The 8,789-nt window shown below is 41.4% G+C and overlaps 1 protein-coding gene across 2 annotated transcripts in view; it reads right to left on the reverse strand.

Annotated features, from left to right (window-relative positions):
* PSMD14 (proteasome 26S subunit, non-ATPase 14) overlaps positions 1–8,544 on the reverse strand; it is a 51,388-nt gene extending 42,844 nt beyond the window's left edge. Inside the window, exons 1-3 of one of the 2 annotated variants that reach the window (XM_076342771.1) lie at positions 8,367–8,544; positions 3,111–3,198; positions 76–127 (exon numbers count right to left, since the gene is read on the reverse strand). In XM_076342771.1, coding sequence (XP_076198886.1) covers positions 76–123 — 48 coding nt within the window. In that variant the 5' untranslated portion in view covers positions 124–127; positions 3,111–3,198; positions 8,367–8,544. The remainder of the gene's footprint in view (positions 1–75; positions 128–3,110; positions 3,199–8,366) is intronic. The other variant, XM_076342770.1, reaches the window with a different exon arrangement.
* Positions 8,545–8,789: the final 245 nt, after the last annotated feature.

The raw sequence follows: 8,789 nt of genomic DNA on the forward strand, positions 1-8,789 counted from the left end.
TTTAAAATATGATAAAAAGAATATTCCAGAATTGATTAATATTAAAGAGAAGATATTGACAAGCTATATACTAACCTGTCCCAGCCCAGGCATACCTCCTCCAAGTCGCAGAAGTCTATCCATATTTCTAGAAAAACAGAAACAAAGGAAAAATGTTCCCAAGCTCTGAAGTGTTTACTAAATTGCTATCTATATAATTCACCTTCAGTCACTCAGTATGTCAAAAATATTGGTGGTAATTACAACACAACATCAGACTTCCTGTTAATTAACACCACATATTAATTCAAGAAGCTGTCTTCCATGCTAATTAACAGACCTTGTTTTATTGCTTTGGTTTTGGGTTATCCCCATTTCTGAAGACGAGCACTCTTGTCAAACTTTTCAAAACTTTCCTATCATTCAATTAATTGGGGGATTTTTGTTGCTTAAGAACAGCACCTACATCCAGGAAGTGCCTAAAACTTATTAGGTATATAATCAAGTTTACTCCAACTTGTTCAGAAAGCATCAATAAAAATGTGAAAGTAAGGATTTTAGCATCCTCATTAGTAAGTTCTGCGCTAATTAACTTACAGCTTGTCAGTTATCATCAAAACTACATGTGAAAGACACTGAGCAGATTATGGATCTCTGAATTAGCATCAAAAGCTTTTTTTTAATGAACTCATTATACTAAAAGAAATACTGTAAAGTAAACATTTAATGTGTATATAGTTAGAACACTAGTGACAGTACAGTCATTTAATACATTTCCAGTGTTGCACGTGCCATTGCTTTAGTGCAAGATTTTTCCAATCAATGCAACTAACTCGTTACTTTAAAAAAAAAAACCACAAAGTTTTTCTATCTTGCAACTTTCAAAGGAGTGATCTCCAGGAATAAGAATTGTTAAGGTGCCCAACTAAAAAAATTACACTGTTTATTTCTCTGCAGTTTCTTCACTTTCTATTGTTGAAAAGCAACCTACTATTTAATTGTGGATATCTAAGTAAGGGTTCTGTCCCAGCTGTAACAAACCTTTATCTTGCTTACTTGGCTTTTTCAACTTCTTAGCTTTATACAACAAAACTCAGTGATAAAATAAACAAAAACTACTGAATATTACTTTTTAAACAGCTGCTTTCAGCAAATCAAGCCATTTCCAAGGCTTACAGAAATTAGTAAATTTTACTGGCTTATTTTATTTGCGAAATAGAAGATACAAAGTAAAGCATCAGAAACTGATCTTAATTGCACAAGTTTTAACACAACACGACAAAGCCTGTTCAGGTGATAAAAGCGCAATTGAGAACAGCAAGTAATGATATTTCCAAAATACATTCATCTTCCAATAGATGCTACATTACACATAAAAGAATCATATACATAATTTCAGACTGCATTAATAACACTAATTAAAAAACCTTCTTTTAAAATTAATTATGCAAAAGTACTTTGAACTTATAATGAAAAACAAATTTGCTTTGTATATTAAAAATAAAAAAGTCTTTATGTTGAAGGTGAATGTCATCTCATTATTCGTTCTGAAATTTGCTAACATTTTTACTGGCTAGATACTAACAGGCTTTATGTCAGTTTAAGTTTAAAACAAATACTTTAAGCTTCTTGTTAACACACACAGAGGCAGCACTTGAACCTACCACTAGACAAGATTATCTAACTCCTACATTAATCATGTACGGAATTTCATCCATTTCAAACAACAATATCTAAGACACATGGATGAATAACACTTGCTCTATTTGCCAATTTCACTTTCCTAGTCTAATGCACTAGCAAGCTATTTGATTCACTCCCTTGATTTTGCAGAACATGCAAACCCAACAACTGCAGCCTCAACTAACAGTAAATACTTTCTTAAAACTACTTTGGCACTATATAAATTAAAAAGGAGTTTATTAAAGGGTCAGTGGTTATGCTTTTCTTTTCAGACAGTCAATGAAACCAAGCTTCTTTATCCCAGGCAAAAGCTGCACACAAAGTGTACATACTTTTCTATCCTGAACTACAATAAATTCCAAATCAAGTTGTAGGATTTCCATGGAAAGGTTAAGCTGCTGTTTAAAGCTATTATGTAACCACATGGTAAATGGCTTCAATAAAACAGTCATGAGTACAAATTAACGCCAACTACATTTCATTTTACCCCTCTGTGGTAGATACTCCTCCATTGAAACCCACAATGATTCATCTTTCATGACACTAACGAGGGCTGAAGAGTAGCTGAGAAGTAGATCTAAACTACTAAAATTATGATTTTAATCAATCACGGTTGTACGTTTATTTTAAGAAACTCTTAGTCTCTATAACTGGTAACCATAAAATTGGTCTTTCCTACAACTACAGCAACTTCCATAAGCTGATGAGGTGTATTACCTATGTACATTTAAGAAACAATATTGAATAACAAATCTTATACCTATTTACATTTCACTTTAGCAAGTGAAAAGCAAGTTATTTCTAGTTCATTAATATTTTATTTACATAATTTATTCCAGTTTCTAACCCAACAGAGTAGTACATCATTTATAGAAGCAGATTTTGCTGTATTAAAGTTGCATTAGAGTAATTAGTTACACAAACTGATTATTTATCAGCATAACTTTCCAGGTTTTGGAAAAACAAAATCTTACTGCCTTACAGACTGGAGGGATGTAACATTTCCCACCTAACTATCACAGACTAGCCACTGAACTGAAGATATTCAGATTCTCAATACAGTGGCACAGAGAGAAAATCTCCACAAACCAGTTCTAGATGCACTGCAAATTATTTCACTAGCTCCTTGGCTTAACTCTGGTTAGAGTTTTGGCAACTAATACTTTACTTTCTTATTTGTAACTGAAGGTGTTTTAGTAGGTTATAGTATATTTAGACCTAAACATATTTGTTTACTCTGTATAAACATTTGAAGAATTTAGGTTAGCGATCCAAATTAAAACCAATTTTAATTTTTGTTAATCCACTGTGCCCAAATATTATTTCAGCCATAAATTCTGTTTATGAAATAATGCTTTTGTAAACCTTAAAACAGCTGGAGCAAAATTTTTAGACCTTAATTAAGATAACTTTAGCATTTACAAATAAAGCAAATATGCGTTTCTAACCTGGTGCTCAGCAGGAGGTGATCGCAGAACAAACTCAGCAGCAGCTCCCACTTTTTGACTATAAAGGTGATGCCAGTAGGTCTCTTTCCTATAGAAGGAAATAGAAAGGAGGGGAAGGGCAGAAAACCAGTAAAATTTAGAAACAGTAGCACATGCAAAAAGAAATGTTACATTGATGACCTACAAAAGGACAAATCATCACTGAAGAATAACCCAAAGAATGTTTGGGGTTTTTTTTTTGCTTGTACCATATGATCCCTGGAAGCAGTACTCGCCATATCTTGCCCAAGTATCCGTAACACTGAAAGAAGTTTCCAAGTTTCTCAAAATTACATGGAAGAGTAAAGTATTTTAATAACCCGTTTAAGCAATTTAAAGCTAATCAATAGATTAAAATGCTGTTAGAAACTGAAACTATGGTCCTTTGTTACTATTTTAGAAGATTTTGCAGTAGCTAAGATGACCTAAGCACAAAGGTAAAGAGCAGTCTGCAGGTATGGACAGTTTTCTTGTTTATTTCTGCAAGTGCAGTTGCTGCGACTGGGAAAGTCACAGAGACCTTTAGGTTTGTCTGAATTCAGGTTGAAAAAGGCTGCTTCACATTCAGTTTGGGAGTTAAAAGTTGTGTTCTCCTCCTCCCAGAGAACACTGCCCACTAATTGCATCCACTCAATCATTTGTAGTGCAGTGTTTTAAAACAGATCTGTGGCCATGATTTGATAGACTTTTTTTCAATGTCAATGTTAACATAAGGAGCAGCGGGGAAGCTGCTGCTGCTGCTTACCAACTTGATGCTGCCTTTTCAGTACTGCCAGGACAGCCATTTGTGCAGCCTTGCAGTAAACTGATAGGCTAACGAAAATGTTGCTTTTAACCCTGTTCACTTCTTTGAGAGGATTCACACTCCATCCCAGAAACAGTTGTCTTGGCATAACAGAAAAAGAGGTCTTGGAAGAGCTGATTGCTTCTAACACTAATCCAGACTCCAGAAGACATTTATGTCAAATCATTCTTTAAGCTAAAGCTGCCCAAAGAACGTCTTTGGGGTGGGTTTTTTTTTTTTGGGGGGGTGGGGTGTTTTTTGTTTTTTTTTTTTTTTTAGTAACTGAAGTAATTTAACAGAGACCTTTCTGAACCTTATCTCAAAGAAGTACAAGAGCAAAGGAAGATGTGTTAATCTTCCTGGAAAGTTAGAGGAGAAAGAACAAGTCAGAGTTTCTCAGTGCTGACAGGCTGGGGTGGAATTCCACTAACAAGTCAAAAGAAAAGTTGCTACATTTCTGCCAGCTTTGCACAAAGAAGTGATCCAGGAGAGATCAGATGAGACAGGACCACAACAGCCAGCAGTTATATTAGCACAGGCTGCAACAGAACTGCAACCAGTTCACAAGCGGGCTTCAGAGTTACAACACAATTCACTCTTAGCCAGCTGGGACCCAGGGGTCTTGCGTTCCCTTCCCCATTTCCTACAAGGATATTAAAGAAACAGATCTCTGAGCTTGGTTGGTTCCCTGGGGGAGGCACACAACACAGTAACCTAGAGTTGAGAATTTTTCCCCTCTCTGCTGCAAAGTACAAAAGGCTAGTTTTGATTACACACTTACCTGTTGTTTTTTTCCCTATATATACACACATATATACTTACAGATATATATATAAAAACCACAGAAAAGTAAACAAACAGTTCACAGTAAATCTCGCCTCCTTTCCCTCCAAAGTCAGCAAAAGGTATTTTCATAATATTGCCTTCTGTCTGCAAGAAAGAGTTAACAGTCTCTGTTTAAAGTGAAGCTTTAAGGAAGCGAGTACATATATCGAATAGTTCCATATCAGAAAATTGCAGAAAGCCAGTTATAATCATAATAAACTTGCATTTTGGTGCACTGCAGGATTTGCATGACATGCACTCATCATTGAGATTAATGTGGCTGCTGATGGCTTAAAAAAAAAGTTAAATAGCTTCTCTGCTTGTGTATGTCCATGACTGAAACACCTCAGCTAAAAAACCTTGGTCATAGGATGGTGTTTAAAAAACCCAAACCTCCATTATTGCAATTTTCTTTTAACTGTCCCAGCCTCAAAAGGGAAAAGTCTGTGGTTATTAATAATGCGGTGGAAATATACACAGAGCATCTCAAAACTGATCTGTAAACAGATTTTTTTTAAAAAACTCATGTCTAATATTTGTCCATAATACCACTGTTCAGTAACTGTAATAATTGGCAAGGGTTGTCCGTTTGGAGAGCTCTGGTTCACCATTCAGTTGTTGGTTACTACTTTCAAATCACTTAAATGTTGACTTTTAATAATGAAAATGTTTTTCCTTAGGTAACATAGGGATGAAATTATATAAATGCATTATGCACAAATGTATATATACATATAGGTATAAACCAATAGCTACTGTGCTTATACTTGGCATGTTTCAGCACGTATTTTGAAGTCGACTTGAAACAGTCTTAAATTACTGTATCTCTTTGCATGAGACACATGAGTTTCACACTACAGTGCACTATTTTTATCTAGCATTAACACTCCATGATGTGATCCCTCAACTAAAGAGGGTTCTCCTGGATTGACAACTTTTGAGTTAGTAAAAAACCACAAACAAACAACAAAATTAGCTTCAACATACATGGAAGAGAAAACACTGGCTACTAAACTGCCCTATTGGTGGAGAGAGTAACAGGCTAGACTCAGGTGACAGCAATTTACTCCACACTGAGTGACTTCATGCAAATCATTTCATCTTTGGTAACTCAGTTTCTCCACCTGAGACTACATACTAAGCTTTGTATAAGCACTTCCAGATCTCCTGTTGAGAAGTTCCATGTAGCAGATAGATTAACAATTTTATTAACAGCAACTAAAAAAGTGGTTTAAGGTTTTTGCTGCAATTACAACAATTTCAACTCCACTAGGGATGATAAACAGCTACGAAGGTAAATTAGTTGAGGAATTGCATCTTGCAGAGAAACGTCATTTCACCAAGAAAAGAACAAAAACTCACTGCAGGTAAAGTCACCAGGCACTGAATGAAAGAAACTTGAACCAGTACAGAGACTTCCCATGTGACAAGGGCGCGGGGAAGTCTATCTTCTTACATATTTTGTATGAAAAGAGGAAAAAAACCCCTACCATTAATTGTCAGTAATCTGTTCATTAAAGCTAAAGATTAACCATGCCATGAATTAATGCAGTCTCAGTCGTGGAAGTCCAGAGCTACATTACTATTTTGCTTCCATAATGTGCTCAGCTCTGTAAACCTGATGTTTCTGGACTGTTTAGACCTGAATATCAATAGACCTGAGCTGGACTAGAAGGTAGGCAGGTTAGCTTCTCAGACTCTGCTTTCTGATTTCCAGAAGCACAGCAAACCTAATTCTACTACATTCATTGCTGAGCTGGAGTTACTGAAGTAACCCAGACCCAAGCAGACTACTCTAAAGCTACTTAAGTACATCTACACTAAACTTACAGGTAAGGGAAGATTAATTAACAAATCACACCACCACAGAACCCACAAAGTTAATTTTGATTTTATGCTATATATAAAGTAATGAACTTCTCCAAAATCTGCAGAAGGGAGGGTTGACACACGACTGTTGTGGAACCGTCCCCTGCCACCAGCTCCAGCAAGTACTCATCACACCAGTTTTCTATTATTCAAGGTATCCTAACTACCTGCCTCTCCCATCAGCCTAGATGTTAGGAGATAGTTGTAGCTACTATTAGTATACGGTCCATAATGCCTGTCAAGATTCAATCACTTCAAGAAAGTTTAAATAATACCAAAATATAAATTAGTTTGTAATGTTAACTTTGAAGTATGCTCTAACTTCTCATTTTCTTAATCATAGATATCAAATGAATATCCCCGATGTGGCATGTTATAACAGCTGATAGAACACAAATTTCCCACTAAGCTACAGGCAAAACCTAGTAGCTCAAAGCCACGCTAAGTGATTCAGAAGCAATTCATTGGCAAGCCAATTTCTGGATTTCTTCACAAACACAGATCTTTTCCTCCTTTCTATAATACAAGCTCACAAACAGTGCTTTTCTCAGCAGAATCTTCTTCCAAGCATACTCCCTATATCCAAGGCACAGAATGCACCTTGGACTCACGGGGGTGAAAGCTTTAAGCTTAATACAAACCTGTCAGACTTTTCAGCTTGCCTACTACCTTTTCAGCTATATGCAGCTTTCAAATACATTTGCATAAAACTTTTTTTATGTCAATCTCAATCCTTGTTGTTTTTCTGGGTTTCTACAGTGTACCGGAAAGAAGTACAACTTTAATAGACGACATCAGCACACATTCAGGTTTGTCAACTGTTTACAAGTATCCAACTATATCACATAAATTTGTTCTGAGAACGATACCGAAGTCTGCTGCATACTAGAAACAGCATTGTTAATTTTGATTATCGCTCCTTTTCTACTTAATTCTGCTTCATCTTTCCTGACACGGATTAAAGACGACTTCTCCTTCACGTATCCCAGCCAGTGCTTTGCCGTCGTCTCCCCCTCTCCCTATAACTCGAGCCGTACACTGCTGGGGATCGTCGCAATGCTCCGCTCCAGAAGCGGCAGCGTTTCAATCCGTGAAGCCCCTCTGACGGGAAACAGACTGCTGCTGCCCGCAGAATAAACTCCGGCGCGGAGGCACCGCCTGAGACACCTGGCGCCCCGAGACACCAGCCAGGGGCTGCGACCCAGGCGCTGCCGAAGCGAAACACGACGGCTGCTCTCGGCCGGGAAGGAGGCAGGGCCGCCCCGGGCCCGGGAGGCGCCGAGGCCCAGGAGGCCCGCTCCAGCGGCGGGCTCCCCCCCCCGCGCCGCTCCCCGGGGCCCGGCCGCCTCGCTCCGCCTGTTCACAGCCACGCCGCCCGGGCACCGCCGCTGCCCGAAAGCGCCGAAGCTTTCTTCGGGCCCAACCAGCACAAACGCGGACAGGCACCGCCGACCCCACGGGGCCCTGCGTGCTCCCCGCCCGGGCCGGTGCCCCACGGGGAGAAAGCCGCCCGCCGGGGCCACCAGGCCTGCCCCGTCCCCCCCTCCCGGGGAGGGGACGGCGCCGCTCTCGTCCCCGCCACCCGCCCCCCTGCCCGGCGTTCGGGCCCACTCCCCGCGGGCCCCGTCTCCCGCCGCCGCCACGCAGAGGCCGCCCCACACCGCAGCGAGGCCCCCACGGGCCGCGCCGGGCCCCCGAGGATCCCCGTGACGAAGGCGCCCGCCCCGCCGGGCCCTCACCTCCGCACGGACCCCTCCCCGGCCGCGCCGCCTCGGCCCGGGCCGCCGTGAATCAGCCGGATTTCATTCAAACCGAGTCCGCCCAGGCCTCCGCAAGGACTTCCCGGTTCAAAGGGCACGCGGCGGGTGCTTCCGGCCCCGCAGCCCGGGAAGGGGGGGCTGGGAGCCATGGCAACGCGGCCCGCCTGGCAATGGCGCGTGCCGCCGGCGGGCCCGCGCTTGGCGCTCGCGCCCGGGAGCAGCTGCGGCCGTCGAACCGGCCCCGGCCCCGGCCCCGGCCGCGGGCGGCCGCCCGCCCGCTGCAGCCGTCGGCCTTCCCCTGGGAGGCGGAGCGAGAAAGGAGGCCTCTCCCGGGTGTCACGGGGGCGCGTAGGCCACAGCTGGCCGCGGCGGTCCCCGGCACTCCCGCGTAGGCCAGCCCCA

The sequence above is a fragment of the Aptenodytes patagonicus genome, chromosome 6 (assembly GCF_965638725.1).
Source record: "Aptenodytes patagonicus chromosome 6, bAptPat1.pri.cur, whole genome shotgun sequence".
Taxonomy (NCBI): Eukaryota; Metazoa; Chordata; class Aves; order Sphenisciformes; family Spheniscidae; genus Aptenodytes; species Aptenodytes patagonicus.